Below are 20313 nucleotides of genomic sequence, written 5' to 3' on the forward strand. Positions count from 1 at the left end.
CAAATAGATGATTACTCAGTAATTATTCATCCATGACATTTAATATTTTGGTTTTCATCACTGTATGCGTCTATCTTTCTTCAGAATAAATATTAGCAAAATCTAAAATTTGAGCTGGGGACCTCTGGTTGAGTTGACACGGAATGACCCTTGAGTCCAAATCCAAGATCGAGTAGCCCACCTCTAACGGTCAATATAGAATCCTGTTGAATATACACCAGATTCTCCTGGTACTCACTTCTGTCTGCGAAACTCCTTTCACACTGCTGACATAAAACAGTTCTCTCAAATGAATCCTTATGTGCTCTTCAAGGTTGTGGTTGAAATATGCAGTGTAATTTTTTCATGTGCCTGTAAAGGTTTCCTTTTTGAGTAAAACCGAATCCACACTGTTGGCACGTGTAAGGCTTCTCTCCGGTGTGAATTCTCATGTGCCTCTTAAGGTTTAACTTTTGATTAAAACTCTTTCCACACAGTTGGCAGGCGAAAGGGCTCTCCCCAGTGTGAACTCTCATGTGGTTATTAAGGTTGACTTTTGCTTTGAATATTTTCCCACACTGTTGGCAAGTGAAAATGTTCCCTCCGGTGTGAGCTCTCATGTGCCTGTAAAGGTTTCCTTCGTGAGTGAAACTGACTCCACACTGTTTGCAGGTGTAAGGCTTCTCTCCAGTGTGAACTCTCATGTGCGCTTTAAGGGCTCCTTTTCTATTGAAACTTTTTCCACACTGCTGGCAGGTAAAAGGGCTCTCCCCAGTGTGAATTATAATGTGCCTTATAAGGCCTCCTTTTTGAGTAAAACTCTTTCCACACTGTTTGCAGGTGTAAGGCTTGTCTCCAGTGTGAACTCTCATGTGCACTTTATGGGCTCCTTTTCTATTGAAACTTTTTCCACACTGCTGGCAGGTAAAAGGGCTCTCCCCAGTGTGAATTATAATGTGCCTTTTAAGGCCTACTTTTTGAGTAAAACACTTTCCACACTGTTGGCAGGTGAAAGGTCTCTCCCCAGTGTGAACTTTCATGTGTTCATTAAGTTCTCCTTTTCTATTGAAAACGTCTCCACACTGTTGGCAGGTGAAAGGCTTCTCTCCAATGTGAACTGTGTAACTGAAAGACTCTTCTCCAGTTATAGAATCATGATGAGTCTCATATTGTTCTTTATCTTCAGTTTCATTCGGTATTATGCTCTCCTCTTTCAGCGGCATGAGGTCTACGGTGAAAAAAGGCAAATGAAAGTTAGCAAAAAGAAACAGATATCAAAACATTGACCAACATGTTTGCTAGATATTACTTGTTTTCTATTTGAATTGGTTAAATTTGAGTAGCCATTTCATTCTCTATATACATATTTTTCATGTCTGTAAAGCAAGTATACCAGACATGTCAAACTCAAGGCCTGTGGGCCACATCCGGCCCACGATAAAATGCTCTGCATGTTTGGTAGTACGTATTTGTGTTAGCAACTTTTTTCTTTGATGAAGATGAACAAAAACGCACACAGAAGCCGTCTCACTGATGAACACCTCCACTCCACTCCAGAGTTTCCACAGCTCAGAACCTTACCCAAAACATTAATGAACTTGTAGCCAAGAAAAGATGCCAAACAACCCAAAAGGACAAAATGACATAAAAAAGAAAAGAAAAATATTTTTGTTATTTATTTATTTTTATTTTTTTGTACCTTTTCCTGAAATCAACATACAGTTTTATCTGCAAGATTTGCACAATTTTCACAAGCTTGTTTATATCTGAAATGTGCTCTTTTTGAAAATTATTTGAACAAAATATATTTTTTTTAATTTAATTTATTTTATAAAATGTATTATTTTATTATTTAATTTGTGTTATTGAGAATATTTACAGTATTCTGGTGGTTCAAATTCAGATTTCTGATTAAACAAAAAGTGATTTTAGTCTGTTCAATAAAATGTTAATCTGTTTTGGCCCGTGACTTGCACTGTGTTTTAAATTTTTGCCCCTTCTCTGAGTTTGACACCCCTGAAGTATACAGTTTTGCTTTCAAGTTCACAGAGATCGAGACGGCAGGAAGCACAGTTTATTTTAAATACATTACAAAAGCGCAATGTTTCGTTGTTATTGTAAGTGCACACAAATAAAAACAGAGTCTTTAAAGACTTGAAAGATGTATTACTTTTATCTGTAAGACCAAACATGAAGGAGTATTTTAAGGGCAAGCCCCATCTATCATGCAGTAAATGGGCTATTATTCAGCTTCCACACTTCGCACTTCAATTGCACGCATTTTTCTATGTTAACATTAGATTGAACTGCCATGTCAACTTGCTACTACTTAAATATTTTAGGGCGATAAGCCGTATTTGAGGTCGATGAATGATAGGTGAGTGTTTGGATGTCCTGCCCAATGTACTGTATTACCACACAGACCAGCCGTTGTCGATCTGTCCATCACGGATTGCATTAGCAATTAAACAATAAGCACTAAAGCAAAACATAGGCAGGCCAAAGTCTCTGAATAACTTTTGGTCCCATATTTTATTATTTTTTTTCTGGTAGTCCACCGTATGAAGTAGTTTTGGGTATAATTATTTTGCCATTCTCACGCACACATTGTGTCCTGCACCCACTAGGAAAGAAACATCAAAAGTGATATCAGGTGTCTGATTAATTTTTGGTTTGACTGTACATACATGCACAGTTTTGCAGTTTAATTGGATTTTGGTACTTTTATAACCTAACTGTTGACAGAACTACAATGTTACATGCTCACAGTTTCTTCAATTATGATGAAGTGTGAACTCATGTTAAATACATGAGTGTAAATGACCATGAACGTGAACGAGCATGGTACTTAAAGGAGTAGTTCACTTTCAGAACAAAAATTTACAGATAATGTACTCGCCCCCTTTTCATTTAAGATGTTCATGTCTTTCTTTCTTCAGTCGTAAAGAAATTATGTTTTTTTGAGGAAAACATTTCAGGATTTCTCTCCATATAGTGGACTTCTGTGGTGCCCCTGAGTTTGAACTTCCAAAATGCAGCTTTAAAGGGCTTTGAAGAAAGAAGGGTCTAGAAAAACGATCGTTTATTTTCTAAAAATAAATGTTTTTTCTAAATATTCATATTCTTTATAATCTTTACACAGAGTACACACAGAGCTAAAAAATATGAGCATTTGAGGTTAAAAAGTATATAAATTGTACTTTTTTCATAGAAAATAACCGATCGTTTTGCTAGACCCTGATGATAAGACTAGAGATGCTCCGATCAGTATTTTTTTGGGTCGATCACCGATTACCAAGATCATGATCTGCCGATCGCCGATCACAGAATGGCAAGGGAATGGGAATCTTTTACCTATAATCTAGCAGAGTTTGCACCATTTGTAGAAATGAAACTAACTATATTGAAAAAAAAAAAAAACGGTAGAAATAGGCTACAGTCAAGATCTTGAAGAACCACCAAGTTAGGGTTTGTAGACATAGACGATAGTTAGAGATATCTCCACACTGTCAGAAAAAAAGGGTACGGTTGGGGTCCATTTGTGAACACTTAGGGTACGAATGGTGAAGTTGTACCCTCAATGGGTCATAGTTGCACCTTAGAGTACTCATATGTACCATTTAGGGGTAAAAAAGATACAGATATGTTTCCAACTGCCAGAGGGTCCATGTTTGTACCATTTAATCCCCAAAGAAAGGTACAATCACTTGTGTGACCAAAGGAGTAAGCCAGATGTCTATGAAATAGTGACCCAAAATTAAACAGAGTTGTTGGTTATTTTGGAAGAGATGCACAAAATAACCAAATATGCTCAAGAGCCTGCATCTTTCTGACCAGTTCTGAACAGTACACACGTAAATTACATTTTAGTGATTATGCAGACATCAAGATAATAACTTTTAAATGTAAAGCATATGTATTAAAGTAGGTCTGCATTTTTAATTGTAATTTTAAACTGATATAAGAGCTGTTTTAAGTTTTGTTTTTAATGTAGAGTTAAACAAATACACGTATTAATATTACATAACAAAAGCACAATGTAGTAGACAAAACTATTTAACGTTTATTAAACATTATATGGTGTACTACTTTGCCTCAGTTCAAATACATCATTCAATTCATTTCTGACGCTGTGGACGGAGGCACGGAGGATCTTCTTCAAAAAACGGAAAGAAGCTGCCTGGAATACATGTCACTGAAGGCAAAGCACAGAAATTTAGAGGTAAGTTTAATTTTAAAGTGCCCCTATTATGCCATGTTTAAGGTAGTTAATATTGTTGTAATAGTCTCTTAAAACAGGTTTACATGTATGCAAGTTCAAAAAACACTTTAGTTTTCTCAAAAATTAGATTTATTTTTACCCCGTTTCTAAATGATTCGTAAACGACTCGTTTGAAGCAGTTCGAAGAATCAGTCTCTCTAAACCCCTCCTTTCAGTGAGCCCTCACTGCTGTGATTGGTCAGATGGTGCAGTCCTTTTGGATTGGTCTACCGCTTCAGCGCAAAACGAAACGCCCATTGGCATAACTGAACGACAGCTGTGGAGACCTGTTAATGCATAGAAAAGATAGCCTCGATTTTACCCTATCAATTCGAGCCGGAGTCTGACGATGAAACGGTTGAAGTGGCACATCGACAAGAAACTGTTTTGCAAGCACGACTGGAGCAGGATGTTTCTCAGTGGGTGTCATATTATAACTGTGGAAAGTACTTGCAATTTGCTTTTGTAAGTGAACCGGGCACACCTCTACGTTGTGAACTTCAACACTGTAACGTACAACCCATAACACTGCGTTAAGCCATTGTTTATCATTATCATTACTTAAACTAATAAGGCAGACAGACAGTCAATCTGCATCAATCACAATTTTTAGACTACATTGCACTCACAGCTGAACAACAGAACTACAGAAACGCAAGTTAGCCGCTTACCAAGACATGTGCGGGGTTGTTACACACCATAACGTACACAAAGACGTATTTTGAACGATCGCTAGAAAATACAATTATTAATCATACTTACAGGTAGAAGTTCAGAGGAGCAAGCCGGTCCAAATAAACTGGGCACTGATCCATTTTTTAAAACCAAGCGTTTGGTGAATCTCGCGTTGTAACGTTACTCCCCAAGATTGGAAAAACAGTCATCAGTAAAATGACGCGAACACAACACAAGATTGGCATTGGACTGCTGAGGTGTTGAAAAAATTAATGTTAACCACTCATTCTTGGTAGTTTCATCTTTTGGAAGGGCATATAAAACAAATTCACTCTCACAGCGCAGGGCGTCTTCTTGACATGATGTAATCCACGTGAAAATGGTAGGCCTACTGTTTGTGGGCGGGCAAGTTGTTCGCGAAATTGAATGTGGGCGGACATTACGCAAATGTGTAGTTCGTGACGTGTGGCCGTTACAGAAAAAAGATTCGAATTGCTGACGACTCGTTTAGGCGAATGTGAGCCGACTCTTTTTTTTGTTAGACAAAAACTTCATTTATAGTGCACTGTCGGCGTCACAACTTTGCAGATAGTTTATGTTCACATACAGCTACATGACACACTACATGAAATATCATATTTGAAAAGGCATAATAGGGGCACTTTAAGTACTGTGAAAATCTGTTGGTTCCCTTTCGATTTATGTTAACTTAAAGGTCCCATATTGTACACATTTCTGGAGGTTTATTTTAGTTGTTGATGTCCTTAAGAATATATATTTGCGGTATAAGTGCCAAAATCCATCTCAATATATTTTTACAGCTCCTTTTTTAGGAGCTCTGTCAAAAACAGGTCGATTTTGGCCCATCTAATTAATATTCATGAGCCTCTCTTCTGATTAGCCTGTTGTTTTCTGAGTGACGCACAACCAGGCCAATCACAGTTAACTACGGTCATGTGTGCTTTAGCCGAGCCCAGAGCCATAGAGAGAGCTTAGCCTGCTGATACTCAACAGGATATTTCAGAATGATCATTAATGTTTTTTTCTTTTTCAAACACCGAATGCAGTAAGCTACATAACTGTTGCTTCAGTAAAGCCCCTTTCACAATGCACGCTGATTCTGGAAAATTACGGGAACGAGCGCTGTGTGAACAAAAGCCAGAACCATAAAGGCAGTGTTGTAGTGATGATGACGTTATCATGCGACTCTTCACAACGAAAAAATACGTGCAAAGTGGAATGAAGTGGCGATCAGGCAGAGCCAGCTCCTCACTATCAGCACTGAAGCACAGTTTGTTCAGGTTAGTTTCAGTTTAGTGAAACGTACGCGTCGCATTACATCTCACATCCAGATGTCACATGTCTTTATGGGTTGTGTGAAAAGCACGCACAGATTCCGGAAAACAACTGTGAACGAACCAAATTAAACAACTCCGGAACAAATCATGGGACACATTATGCGTGTATTTACCGGAATCGCCGTGTGAAAGAGGCTGAAGTTGACGTGCCATTGGTCTCTTATATTCACGTTGTTCTGAAGCCTGTGCAATGATGTAGTTTCGACATCTATCGTCTGAACAGGTTTTTCTCGACTTGTTTTCGTGTTGTTGCTCAATGGAATGGATGCGTTGTCTGGGTTTGACAAAAGGAGGGTGAGACGGTGGTTGGCGCTCAAGGCGGTGACTTAAGTAGATCGGACGTCACATCGTTACGGAAGTCTCAGCGGCTCGTGAAAATGATCAGCTGCTTTAAGCAGGCTGTGTGCAGTTTGCAGTGGATTGACTGTTTTGAAACTCATATGGTAGTTACATAGCCCCTAGACCTCAGTTATCATGAAAAAAGCCAGGAAATTTAGATTTTGACAATATGGGACCTTTCACATTGCGTCTGCAGCCAGGCCAAACGTTACCTGACGCGTGAGGGAAACCTTTCTTCGAAAACTGACCTGGCAAAACCAACGCATTGCCATTACATTTTAAGCTTATTGTTATTATTACAATTGTTTTTTTTTTTATCATTTTGCCGGAAATTAAGATATAATTTTTCGTTTAACTCATACTCCACTGAGAGATGGCACGAGACGCTGACAAAACAGCGGTGAAACGGCCATAGAAAAAGCTTAGGAATATCGTGTTTTGTGCTTGCTTATACCATAGATTTATAAATTCAGTTTACCAAAATGTTCTTACTACTCTAATGTTAACGTTACGTTAACGTTAATTTACCCGTATTCACTCCGGATGTGAGCGAACGCCTTTTTTTTTATTTTAACACCTCTCCTAGTCTTTCTGGAATTATATACATTACGAATATTATCCGTGTTGATTTATATCAGTTTTGTTTGGTAACGTTACATATTTAACTAACGTTATAAACGTAAGTCCAGGAGAGTCCTAATCATTTGTCGTATCGAGCCCTTCCAAGGACAGCAAGTAAAACTGGTTTAAGTTACCATTATTTATCACAACTTGTGAAATATGTTTCTAGTCTGTGAGCTGCAAATTTAAATAATTTGGCTTTTAATCATACACTCTCAGTTTAAAAAAAGTATAGTTCTCTGTTAGTTCGTTAAGTGTACATATTGGTACCTTTTAGCTTTTGTACTTTAGGGTACTGTTCCAGTGACAGTATTGTACCTTTTTCTGGAAGTGTATAAGTACAAAGTTATTGTGTATTTTTCTAAATTAAAGCAATGTTTTTATACTGATGAATGTCCATTGAAACAGAGATTTTATTGTTGCTGTTAAAACCTCAAGCTCACACAGACTATGCATTTTTTTTCCTTTTAGAAAATAAGGTGGATTTAACAAATTTGTACACAAGATGGAGGTGGTAACAGTAACACTAGTACCAGTGCCAGCAGAAGCCTATCAACAAACTTCAACTACAGAAATGTAAGTATAACACTGAGTTCTGTGTATTATATTTGTCCTATGTTTAGCGGTTAACCGTATTGATTTTTTTTAATGCCTGATGCCAATATTTTTAAAAGCAGGGTGGCCAGTCAGCACACACAAGAGAGTTAGAGTTAGTTTCATCAAAATTATTTTAAATTGTGTTCCGAAGATGAAGTCTTACTGGTTTGGAACGACATGAAGATTAATAATTAATGACCAAACAAAAATTTTGGGCTGAATTAATGCTATAAAAAAGAAAATTTGAAAGACTTTTAAGGTATCTTTAATTATTTTTCTGTTACCAGCTTGCAAACTTCAGGCAAAAACAAGGGATTCTCCCATTTTTTAACTGTCACCGATAGCAATGTAATAGTAGTAGATTGCTAAAGTCAGTAGATTTTACTCAGTCAATATACATTTATTACATTTAATATTTTGGCTTTTATCATTATGTTAATAAATATTTAAATTGATTAAAATATTAACAAAATTACAAATTTGAGCCAGGGAAGATAAGACAGATGAACATCCTCAGTTATCAGTTTAAAATTAATGTTGAATGTCAATATAAATAAACAGTATGCTATAATGATAATTTACAGTTATAATTTTCTAAATCTTCAGGTAAACAAATATTTGTGAATTCAATCTTAGAAATATTTGTATTACTAAAGGGAAATGGCAATGAAAGAATATTAAAATGTCTGATTTGATTGTTTTGAAGTATTTTTAGTTAATTTAAATGATTAACTTTATCTTTTTGTAAATTTTCAGTTGTGTGATGAAGCTGACCGAATGCATTCATCAACTGTCATTTTAAGCCGGCACTTCAGGGATGGCTTTACCAGTATTGTGCCCAAGGTGCTTCAGCTTGTTCAAAGAAATGCGCCATTGGATGAAGTCTACAAGAAGCAAGCGAGAAGATGCTTGCAGAAGATCTAGGTATTGACATAAACAGTATAAACAAATAGTGGTTTTGTGATTATCTATTTATTATCTATTAAGCTTTAAGAACTGATAGTCCCTCTGTAGTCAGATTGTATCCCTTAAAACTCATCTTTGATCACCAAAATTAGATATTTAAATGTTTTTTCTTTGTGTGAAAAAAAATCTTTATGCCTTAAAATTGCTCGAATATAACTCTACACCTTGATTGGTTACAAGGTAGTTTATGGCATAAATGTTTACATTATTTGTCTTAAAACATTTAAAACAGCACATTGCATTGTTTTACTGATAGATGTTTAATATTTTCTTTTCTTCTCTTCTCAGTATGATGCTGATACCATACCCAACCAAACAGTTGGCAGAAACTGACTGGAAAATGGCTTTCTCCAAGAGGGTACAACTTTTCAAAGTGGATTGTGTGGAGTTGTGCAAGAAAGGATCACAACAATGCACAGCCTTCAGTGAATTCCCTGACCTCCTGGCAGCATGCCATAGCAAAGATAACTGAGGTGGGTGGCAAGCCCCTTCCAAAAACTATTACCCAAATAATTAATATCCTGTGTTAAAAATGCCAAATATATCGATGCACAAGGGTGAAGATTTCTAGATTCAGTGTTTCAAAAGTGACGATTGGCAGTGTGAAGCAGGGGAGTCGTAGTTGTGGGAAAAGGGGGACTAAATTACCAGGGCCCCAAGTGTGGGGAGGGCCCCCGAGGATCAACCCCCCCCCTGGAACGTAGTACAGCGGGGGCCCCTTAGCTGAGTCAGTGCACAGGGCCCAGAACGACGCAGCGACGCCCCTGGTGTGAAGTATGCAATATTTTCAAAGTTGACTGTCCATGCAGAGGAAATTCTTCTATTTTACCAAATTCAATGCATTTTAAATGTCAATAGTGTGTATATATGTTGTGTGGCAATTTTTTTTTAATACCAGTGTCGTATGATTCACAGTTCCATGCATACGCAGTAAAAGTTGACTTTGAATGAAGTGTTATAAAACCAGGGCAAGAGATGGACTTTCAGGCCCTTGCTGTGTACTCTGCTTATGATAAATAAGTAGTTTGTGATCCCCAAGAATGTTTAAAAAGTTACAATTACTACTGTGTATTAGTGTAGTACTGCGTTTGGTAAAAATGGGTTTGTGATAACAAAAAAATGTACGCGTATAAAGTTACAATTAATGAAATGTGTACTGTTGGGAAAAGGTTGTTTTTTTATTCTTAATGTTTAAAACTTTTTTTTTTTTTTTTTTGAAAATGTAGAATGCAGTAAAAAAATTACTTAATGGGATGTATTATTGATTATGAAAAAAATGTAATATTAAGCTTAATATTCTTGATATTTACAATTTTATAAAAGGTTTTAAAAAGTTAGAAATAGTATAAATAATTGTTTTTGGAAAAAAATTGCTCAATATTTGCATCCTGTTAAGACACATTGAGGTAGAGCTTATTTTGTGATAAAATGTTAGGGTATAATCAATTAATGAAATGTGCACTGTTGGAAAAAATCATTTGCTTTAAAAAAATATATACTCAAAAATGTTATTATAAAGTAAAATTTTGCAATATACATCCTGTTATGACATTGTGATAGAGCTTAAAACATTCATCCTGTGAAAAATGTGAGAATGTAATGTTTTGAATGTTTAGTAAATGTGATAAACAGCATCCTGGCCTTTTTAATGTTGTATGTAGTCCAGATTTGCCACTATAAGGTAGAAAAGGCTTGTCACTGCGGCAGTACCCTTAAAAAAGACGAATTTGTACCTTTTTTAAAGAGACATTATGGTACCCCAGCACTAAATTCAGCAAGGTACATACTGCAAGGGTACAGATTTGTACCCATGTGAAAGGGTACAACGGGTGTACCCTTGAGGGTACTGCCCCAGTGACAAGCCATTGTACCCCTGAAGGTACAAATTTTGCACATTTTTTCTGACAGTGCAGTTGCTGATGCCTTTGACGATAGCAAGAAAGGCGCCTAACTTTGGCGATGCAGTGCAGAGAGTCGGTTCTAGGATGCTTCCGAAACTTGCCGCGGTATAAACACACGCATAGAGTGGCTACATCGCCTTAACGCGCCACATGGGGAAGAGATTTATTCATCATACAGTGTAGATAGTAGAGGTGGGCCGTTATCGGCGTTAACGTGCTGCGTTAACGTGAGACTCTTATCGGGCGATAAAAAAAATATCGCCGTTAATCTATTCTCAAAGTTGGGTTGGGAGCTGGGTCTAAACTACGTAAACTGTGATGACCTTCACCTTGATAGTTTAGCGCGGATGTCTACCTAGCCGAATTGAGTGTATGATGATCCGTGATCCGTACGGAACAAACTGGTTCGGCACGCATGTGATTCACGGATTAACTGTTAAATTTAACTACATAGAGTAAAAGTTTATAATTGGCACATGTTTTGTCTTGCCAATTTACCAATTCAAACAATTTAAAAAGGGAACACGCACGCCGACGCACACACCTGAAGAGAGCACGCGCACCGAGAGAGAGAGAGAGAGAGAGAGAGAGAGAATTTGAATTTTAAACACAACTTTATTCCATACAGTCAATACACAAATTCCAAAAGCATCTTATATTACACTTCAAAGAAAAAAAAGCGAAAAGGATAAATTCCCTTCCATCACAAAACAAAAAATACCTTTATAGCACCACAGTGTTTCAAAAGATATCAAATCACTCATTAAGCTATAATATTTAAAATCAACAAGGATTCGGGACTTAATATAGGCTTTAAACAGACACATAATTTCCTGACCAGATCTATTCTCTATTTTGTTCTTCCTGCTCATATAAATTGCAAGTTTTGCTTGACCAATCAAAAAATTAATCAGCTGCCATTTTACCCTTTGTTTTTGACTATACCCTGCTCCACAAATAAAAGCATTAAGTGTGAACTTTTCACCAAATTTTAAAAACAAATGACCCAACAAAGTAAAAAGTGGTCTAAGTCTTACACACTCTGAAAAGCAATGGAACACAGTTTCTCTTAGACCACAAAACACACACTGATCGTTAACACTTGGATTAATCACAGAAATAAATGCATTAACCGCCACAACACCATGTAAAACTCTCCACTGCAAATCTCCACATTTCTTTATCAATGGTGGTTTGTAAAATACTCTCCAAAATGGTTTTACTCCTTCACCCATCCCACACTTTTCCTTCCAAACTGTATTATCTTTCCCATTTAAGATAGCTCTATTAAGCACTTTAACACAACAACGATATAACACTTTCCCCTTTACCTTATTCAAATCCAAGTCTTGCAGCTCATGAAGGTCTAGTAAAGGACCTGACATGCCCTTCAGATCTGGAGTAATCATAATTTTCGGAAAAGGATCTTTTGTATCAGGAACCAGAACACCCTTTCCAAAATCCATCAGTAGTGAGATTTCGTCATCTCTGAGTTTCTTTCTCCACAAATCTAATATTGATTTCATACAACGAATTGACTTATACCCCAGCAAAAGGGCTATTGCTGCAACATCACTTAAATCAGGACCAGCCGCCTCAACTACTTGCATTAGCTTCACAGTTCTGGAGGCACACAGCATATGAGAGAGGCCAGACACCTCGTTTGTTATATCTAGGCGGGACCCCTTAACAAGGGGCTCCTCCAGAAGCCAAAATAATGAGTCCGAAGTGTCCTTTCTCTTAGACATAAAGAGTCCCCATATTTTAAAAAGTCCACAATAGAAAGAAGATAATCCATTCAGGTGCAGCTTCTTGTAATCCATAAAAAAGAGAGCAGTATCAAGTCCAAGTCCTTCCACCTTTTGCAAAATAACTCTAGTCAGGTTTCTCCACACCAGATCCACAGGGCCTGTTAAGAATCTTTGTATGAACTGCAGACGAAATGTTGCCATTCTGCTTGGTAAATGCACCAAGCCTTGCCCGCCTTCCTCCTTTGGTAAAAACAATACACTTTGTGGAATCCAGTGTAGTCGATCCCAAAAGAAATCCACGAAAATTCTTTGTAATTGAGTTAATAACCCTATTGGTGGATCTGCACAAAACAACTTATGCCACAATACCGATGCAACTAGATTATTAACTATTAACACTCTTCCCCTAAAAGATAACTGTGAGTGTATCCATTTCCATTTAGCCAGTCTACCAACTATTTTTTCTACAATTCCATCCCAGTTTTTTTGCTGAAAATTTGTGTCTCCAAGATAAACTCCCAAATATTTAAAACCTCCCTTTTTCCAACATATTTTATCAGGTAAAACTGGTAAACCCTGTTCCCACTTTCCTAGAGCCAATGCCTCACTCTTTTCCCAGTTAATCTTAGCAGATGAAATAATTCCAAAATCATTGATAATACCCTCCATATAGTTAATATCTCGCTGCCCATTAACCATAATTATAATATCATCAGCATAGGCTGATATTTGATGATGTATATCACCATGATGTAAAAAAAAACCTTCAATTTTTGATCTTAATTTATTCAACAAAGGCTCAATAGCCAAAGAGTATAACATTCCGGATAATGCACAGCCCTGTCTAATACCCCTAAAAACCTTAAAAGGGGCACTCAAACCACCATTGATTTTCAACACACTTTCAATATCCTGGTACAGAACTTTGATCATTTTGATAAAATCCAATTCAAATCCAAAAGCCTCCAAAGTTTTCCAAAGATATCTGTGCTCGACTCTATCAAATGCCTTCTCTTGGTCAACAGCAACAAGACCCAAATCAACATTAAAACAATTGCAAACATTTAAAATGTCCCGTATAAGACAAACATTGTCAAAAATAGATCTTCCAGGAATACAATAAGTCTGATCAATTTGAATGATCTGCCCCATCACCTTCTTCAACCTATTAGCCAAAGTCTTAGAGAATATTTTCAGGTCAGAGCATAACAAGCTCACTGGTCTCCAGTTCTTTATGTCTTGTAGGTTACCCTTCTTAGGTAACAAGGTAATCACTGCTCTTCTGCAGCTTAAAGGCAATAACCCCTCAGTAAGACTCTCACTGAGAACAGCCAGGAGGTCATTACCTAAAACTGCCCAAAACTCCCTGTAAAACTCAACAGGGAGTCCGTCCATACCAGGGGCTTTACCCCTCTCCATGTCTTGTAGTGCAGTGAAAAGCTCCTGCCCACTTAGGGGCCTTTTTAGCTCCTTTTTAGAGCTCTCTGAAACACTGGACAGACCTTCATAAAAGTGAGCAGACAAATCATCATCCTCTACATACTCACTGCTGTACAGCCCAGCATAGAACTGTACGGCCCTCCTTCTTATTTCAGAGGGTTCTGTTAATTCCCGTCCATCTTCAGAGTATAAGCAGTGAATGTGACGACTCTGACCATTCTTTCTCTCAAGACTAAAAAAGAATTTAGAAGGGGCATCCATCTGTGAAATATTTAAAAATCGAGATCGGACCAATGCTCCTTGTGCTTTAATTCCTAGAAGATCTACAAGAATAGATTTTTTAGACTTAAGGGTCTCCAGATATCTTTGCTCTTTAGTAACATCAGCCAAATCCTGTAACTCAACTATTTCAGTTTCTAACTTTTTCATAGATCATGTTATGTCCCGGGTAACACTGAAAGTGTATTGTTGACAAAGCATCTTTATTTTAACCTTCCCAACATCCCACCACTGACGTAGGTTTTCAAAGTCCTGTTTTCTTGACTTAAAATTATCCCAAAAGAAACAAAAGACATCCCTAAAATTCTTATCATTTAACAAAGATGTATTAAAATGCCAATAGGCACTTTTGGCCTTCACATTTGTTATAGAGACTTGACAAGTAACTAAAAAGTGATCAGAAAAACCTACTGGAGAAATTTCACATTTTTTCACAATGTTAAAGTGGTGCTTATAACAATAAAACCTATCAATTCTGGCTAGAGAGATGACATTTTCTCTTGTATGCGCCCAAGTATACTGTTTGACATCATTGTTAAGCCCCCGCCATATATCACATAAATCATAAGTCTCCACCAGTTCACACATTGCACGAGCAGAAGCAGCATGAGGCTCTAGGTGGTTCTGATCTAATACATAGTTTTCTGTACAATTGAAATCTCCACCAAGAAACAAATAATCATCAAAATTACAATTCTGCAAAATACATTTGACATTACTAAAGAAGTTAACTCTTTCAGGCCCGCTGTTAGGAGCATATAAGTTCAAGAAAACAAAATTAAAACTTTCAAACTTTGCTTTTAAAAGCATAAGTCTACCTGGTATTACCTGTTTCAGCTCATAAGAAACAGGCAGAAAATGTTTTGCAAAAAGAACAGCCACACCCCCTCTGACCGAACTCATATGAGTAAAAACTACTTCCCCCTCCCATTCCTTTTTCCAGTCAATTTCATTAAAACTGTCGCTATGAGTTTCTTGAACAAACATAACATCTAATGCTTTTTGTCTAATTAACTCAAAAAGTACTGCCCTTCTTTTAATATCTCTTGAACCATTCAGGTTGAGGGTACCCAACTCAGTGGCGCAAAAAGGGGGTATGCAGTATATGCGGTGCATATGGACGCACCGCCAGGGGGGGCGCCAAAACAAGGATGGGACAAAATAATATGTATACATATATATATATATATATATATATATATATATATATATATATATATGTGTGTGTACATAAATATATGTGTGTGTGTGTGTGTGTGTGTGTGTGTGTGTGTGTGTGTGTGTGTGTGTGTGTGTGTCTTCTTGCGATTTTAACTCATGACTATTCTCAAAATATGTTTAAAATATAAGGCCTGGCCACTGGTAAATTTGCTATTTGCTATAATCAGCGACGTTAATGTGGTGGGCGCCCTCAATCTCCTTAGGCTTTTCGTGCTTGTAAACCCCAGTTGGGGGAGGGGGGCGCTGCGATTGATGTGGTGATTGAAGAAAGATGGAGAAGGGAAAAAAGTTGTCAGCAGCTCAGTTTCGAAAGAGGAAAAAAGAAAAGGAGAAGGCGTCTGAAGGAATGCGGCAGAAAATCATGAAATGGATGAAAGACAGAAACAGGTATGAACTAACTTACAATGAAACAAATAACTTCACAGAAAACAAGGCTAACGTTAGATGCTGCTGTGCTGCTGCTAGCTAACATAACTTAGTTTGGTCAGGCAAACTGAAATTGTAGTGATTTCTTGCTTATGCAGACAGTTCTAGGTCAGGATTTAGAAATCGTTTGTGATATTAATTGTTATGTGGCAGTGACACGCGCAGCCATTTTCACACACCGCCGCGACCGGCTCCGGCTTGGAAAGGCTCGGGGACGAAGGTGGCTCGCAGCTCCGGCCCTCGTCGCTTACCGGGGGGGGCGTGGACCGAGTGCTCGCTGCGCCCTCTCCGGGGGTTCGCCCGTGGTCCTCTCATCCCCGGCGCGATTGTCGACCGGGGCGGACTGTCCTCAGTGCATTGTGCATATGGGTGACTGCTAAACATTTTGATTGTTTGTTTTGGTTAATTATCTCGCCTCACTCAGTACTGGGGTAATACTTTTTTACACTCCAGTACTAATGTTAAGATTCTTACAGAAAATAAATAGGAAACGGTGTTTCTCAATCTGTCTGCCTTGTTTTTGTTTTATTAAGCTGTTTAGACTTTTTGATTTAAGTAAAGAAAACAACAAAAAGGGGCTGGAAATCCTGATGGGACTGGTTTGTGGCTGCTTACATGATGTGAAATCAGATGTACTGATTTATTAATCATCTTTAACACTACTTGCTAGGCCTGACATTTTCATGAGTATTACCAATAGTAGGCTAAGCCAAAATGACGTACAGTTAATCTTCTTGACACAGTGTTATGATGTAGCCTACCGTAGGCCTATACCTTTTTTCCCTTATGTCATAGGCAACATTAACAAGTAGCTCACGGCCAGATGTAACTAGAGAATCACTTCAACATACTGATGTGCAAAACAGACTGTTTTTGTTGTTGTTGTTTTCTAATTGTGAATATTTAAGCTAACAGTAGACTGCAACACACAACAATGAATAGTTATTTAGTGGACTAATGCATGTTTCAACCAGGCCTATGTGTGTAAATCAACTATATTTAATGAGATGTCAATTTTATTCAGGTGTGAGGATGGAGATGGATCAGGAAATGAAAGGGCAAGTAGCAGGTAGGTCTAATATGAGGTGGAAGTGTAGGGCAGTCACTATTCTGTTCTGGATTTAGTTTAGTTGTTTAATATGGGCTAGTGGACAAGACATGAGGGAGAGAGAGGAGAGAAATGAGACAGAGGAGACGGCAACAGGCAGAAAGGAGGTGGAGAAGGAGATGGCAACAGGCAGGGAGGAGCAGGAGGAGACAGCAACAGGCAGAGAGGAGGAGGAGGAGACAGCAACAGGCAGAGAGGAGGAGGAGGAGACAGCAACAGGCAGAGAGGAGGAGGAGGAGACAGCAACAGGCAGAGAGGAGGAGGAGGAGACAGCAACAGGCAGAGAGGAGGAGGAGAAGGAGATGGCAACAGGCAGGGAGGAGCAGGAGGAGACAGCAACAGGCAGAGAGGAGGAGGAGGAGACAGCAACAGGCAGAGAGGAGGAGGAGGAGACAGCAACAGGCAGAGAGGAGGAGGAGAAGGAGATGGCAACAGGCAGGGAGGAGCAGGAGGAGACAGCAACAGGCAGAGAGGAGGAGGAGGAGACAGCAACAGGCAGAGAGGAGGAGGAGGAGACAGCAACAGGCAGAGAGGAGGAGGAGAAGGAGATGGCAACAGGCAGAGAGGAGGAGGAGGAGACAGCAACAGGCAGAGAGGAGGAGGAGGAGACAGCAACAGGCAGAGAGGAGGAGGAGAAGGAGATGGCAACAGGCAGAGAGGAGGAGGAGGAGACAGCAACAGGCAGAGAGGAGGAGGAGGAGACAGCAACAGGCAGAGAGGAGGAGGAGGAGACAGCAACAGGCAGAGAGGAGGAGGAGGAGACAGCAACAGGCAGAGAGGAGGAGGAGAAGGAGATGGCAACAGGCAGGGAGGAGCAGGAGGAGACAGCAACAGGCAGAGAGGAGGAGGAGACAGCAACAGGCAGAGAGGAGGAGGAGGAGACAGCAACAGGCAGAGAGGAGGAGGAGAAGGAGATGGCAACAGGCAGAGAGGAGGAGGAGGAGACAGCAACAGGCAGAAAGGAGGAGGAGAAGGAGATGGCAACAGGCAGAGAGGAGGAGGAGGAGGCCCATGATGACATCAGGTAGGAAGCATTTTAGTGTTGATTACACAAAATCAGACCTAATGCAGGGTGGTTGAAAGTTATTTACTGGCCTTTTTACTGTGTCCTTTTGGAAAATGATAGATCAGAGAGTGATGGAGAGCCACTTGAGGTAGAGGAAGAAGTGCAGGTGGAACAAAGAGGAGCTGCTAGAGAAAGAACTTTGCCACAAGACCCATCTGACTGGCCTGCACCACATGAGATAGGGGACACTCTGAGACAGCTCATGGTAGAGAATGGCCCACCGAAATGTCCTGATGGGCCATACCCCAGATCAGAGAAAAGCAGAAGGTGTTTTTCTAAAGCTTATTGCTCACGCCTTTTATCCAATGGAGAAAAAGTACATAGGGATTGGCTATTGTACTCCAAAACTGCAAACAAAGTGTACTGCTTTGCATGTAAGCTTTTTGGTGGAGCTAAAGTGGTGGATAAGCGCCTTGTTGTGGGGTACAGTAACTGGCAGTTAGGGCTGGGCCGATAAACGATATCATATCGAATCGCGATAAAATTTATGTTAATAACGATGATAGGCTCTAGACATTTTTTGCTCAATATGGATTAATCTAAGAGCCAATCACACAGTAGAAATATGCAACAACAGCCAATCAGCGTACAGCGTGCGTGTGCACGTCAAAGTACAAAGTTCATTTCCTACCGCACTTTGCGAAGCAAACTTAACACCAGTGACGACAAAAAAAGAGAGAGGAAGCAGCGACGAAAGTGAAACTAACTTCGAGTTATTATCCAAAGATGTTGAAATTGTCGACAAAAAAGGTGGCACGAATTCCGTTATATAAGTGGTTTGGCTACCTGAAAAGTGACTCTTAGCTCAGCTGAGAGTTTGGCGCGATTGTTAAAACTGAAACCGAAAGCAAAAAACGCACGCGCATTCAAAAGCAATTTTAATCCCCCCAATGCACGCAAATTAGGCTACATGACATATCTAGGCTGTTATTAGTATGTAGGCTATGATAGGTTGTGTATGTCTATAGCTCTGTATCATGCTTGAAATATCCGTCTCTATTTGCACTTTGAATATTTAGAGAGTAGCCTACTTAGATTATGGCTGAATTATCTGCACTTAATACGATTAAGAAAGAACCGTGTCGTAATTTTTTGTTATTTATACTGTAGATTGTTTCAAAATACAGTGGTTGCCTCTAATTTAAATAGCTCAACCTATAATAGAGAAAATAAACAATTGTGTTAATAATAATAATAAATAAATAAATAATTGTGTTACAAATTGTTTTTACAATAATTTTATGTTTACATTTTGTACATTTACTCTCATTTACCATACTCTGTCACAACTTTTATTTTTTTAATTTATTTTAGTAAGTTGTTTTAATTTTTAAGGCTAAATCTGTAATCTGTTTTTGTTAATAAACTATACTTTAAATGTAATTTAATGAACCCTTTCATTTTTGTGGCTTTAGTCATTGTTGGGATACTATTTTAAAGCTGGCAACATCAACAGCTTATATCGAAATATATATCGTTATCGTTCAATATGGGGAAAAAAATATCGAGATTACATTTTTGCCATATCGCCCAGCCCTACTGGCAGTGCCTTTCCAAAACTTTACAAAATCATGAAATCAGCACGTCTCACATCAATGCTTACCTCAGCCCGTTTGCGCACAGGGAAAACAATCGATAATGACATACAGAGGGCACTAGACCGTGAAAAGGCACACTGGAGAGGTGTGCTCACAAGGGTGGTTGATTGTATACTCTTCCTTGCTGAACGAAACCTCCCTCTGAGGGGAAAAGATGCTAAATTAGGCAGTCCGAAAAATGGAAATTTCTTGGGTTTTCTTGAGGTCTTAGCCAGATATGACCTGATTATGGCAGCACATTTACAAAAGGTAGCCTCCAAAGAAACAACAAGTTACCTGTCATGGTGCACACAGAATGAGTTTTTGCATTCTATTGCTGAATGTGTACTTGGAAAAATTTGCATTCAGATAAAAGCCTCCAAGTACTTTGCTGTGGAACTGGATTGCACACCTGACATTTCAAAACAAGAGCAGGCCTCAGTAATCATTCGTTATGTACATACAGACGAAAACAAAAAGGCAACGATACACGAGTCCTTTGTGGGTTTCACCGCTGTAAAAAATACCACTGGGCAAGGCCTCACTGACACCCTGTCTGCTGTTCTTGATGGTCTGGGGTTAGATCTTGCTAACTGTAGGGGCCAAAGTTATGATAATGGTTCCAATATGAGAGGAGTGCACAAAGGTGTTCAAGCCCTAGTACAACAGAAATATCCAGAGGCTCTGTTCATCCCCTGCTGTAGTCACAGTCTTAACCTTCTGCTATGTGATGCAGCCTCTTCAAATA

The 20313-nt window shown here is 38.8% G+C and overlaps 1 protein-coding gene across 1 annotated transcript; it reads right to left on the reverse strand.

Annotated features, from left to right (window-relative positions):
* Positions 1 to 308: 308 nt before the first annotated feature.
* LOC141326024 (uncharacterized) lies at positions 309 to 14149 on the reverse strand. The gene is made up of 2 exons (XM_073834733.1): positions 13771 to 14149; positions 309 to 1207 (listed from the first exon to the last, which is right to left on the reverse strand). Exons 1-2 carry the CDS (start codon positions 14147 to 14149, stop codon positions 309 to 311), a joined length of 1278 nt encoding a protein of 425 aa, XP_073690834.1.
* Positions 14150 to 20313: the final 6164 nt, after the last annotated feature.

This window comes from Garra rufa, chromosome 2 (genome assembly GCF_049309525.1).
Source record: "Garra rufa chromosome 2, GarRuf1.0, whole genome shotgun sequence".
Classification (NCBI taxonomy): domain Eukaryota; kingdom Metazoa; phylum Chordata; class Actinopteri; order Cypriniformes; family Cyprinidae; genus Garra; species Garra rufa.

Coding starts and splice junctions, on each gene's coding strand:
- LOC141326024 (XM_073834733.1), bottom strand. CDS start 14,149: ATGGATGCCCCTTCTAAATTCTTTTTTAGTCTTGAGAGAAAGAATGGT. Junction 1,208..13,770: donor TGACCTCCTGGCTGTTCTCA/GTGAGAGTCTTA, acceptor TTTTCACCGTAG/ACCTCATGCCGCTGAAAGAG.